The sequence below is a fragment of the Sipha flava genome, unplaced genomic scaffold, assembly GCF_003268045.1.
Source record: "Sipha flava isolate LNK unplaced genomic scaffold, YSA_version1 66_pilon_pilon, whole genome shotgun sequence".
NCBI lineage: Eukaryota > Metazoa > Arthropoda > Insecta > Hemiptera > Aphididae > Sipha > Sipha flava.
Window position 1 is genome coordinate 574,570 of NW_020273606.1, and position 664 is coordinate 575,233.

General features: G+C 29.1%; 1 protein-coding gene across 1 annotated transcript in view; it reads right to left on the reverse strand.

Annotated features, from left to right (window-relative positions):
• Nucleotides 1–664, reverse strand: part of LOC112691706 — an 11,591-nt gene that overhangs the window by 6,948 nt on the left and 3,979 nt on the right. The window contains exon 3 of the mRNA XM_025566074.1: nucleotides 230–606. Within this exon, the coding sequence (XP_025421859.1) occupies nucleotides 230–606 (377 nt within the window). The remainder of the gene's footprint in view (nucleotides 1–229; nucleotides 607–664) is intronic.

The window sequence follows — 664 nt, forward strand, 5'->3', positions numbered from 1 at the left end:
AGAGTATTGATATCTTGAGGTTTAGTAAATATAAATTTATTTTGCTCGGATGTATTAGGTTTAGTGTTATCTTCAAGTTTATTCATCATGGATTGATTTTGCACAGGTGTTTTAAGAGTATTGATATCTTGAGGTTTAGTAAATATAAATTTATTTTGCTCAGATGTATTAGGTTCAGTGTCATCTTCAAGTTTATTAATCATAGATTGGTTTTGCTCCGATGTTTTAAGAGCATTGATATCTTGAGGTTTAGCAAATATAAATTTATTTTGCTCGGATGTATTAGGTTTAGTGTTATCTTCAAGTTTACTCATCATGGATTGCTTTTGCACAGGTGTTTTAAGAGCATTGATATCTTGAGGTTTACCAAATATAAATTTATTTTGCTCAGATGTATTAGGTTCAGTGTTATCTTCAAGTTTATTAATCATAGATTGGTTTTGCTCAGATGTTTTTAGAGCATTGATATCTTGAGGTTTAGCAAATATAAATTTATTTTCCACAGATGTATTAGGTTCAGTGTTATCTTCAAGTTTATTCATCATAGATTGGTTTTGCACAGGTGTTTTAAGAGTATTGATATCTTGAGGTTTAACAAATATAAATGTCTTTTGCTTGGACGTATTAGGTTCAGTGTTATCTTCAAGTTTATTTAACATGGATT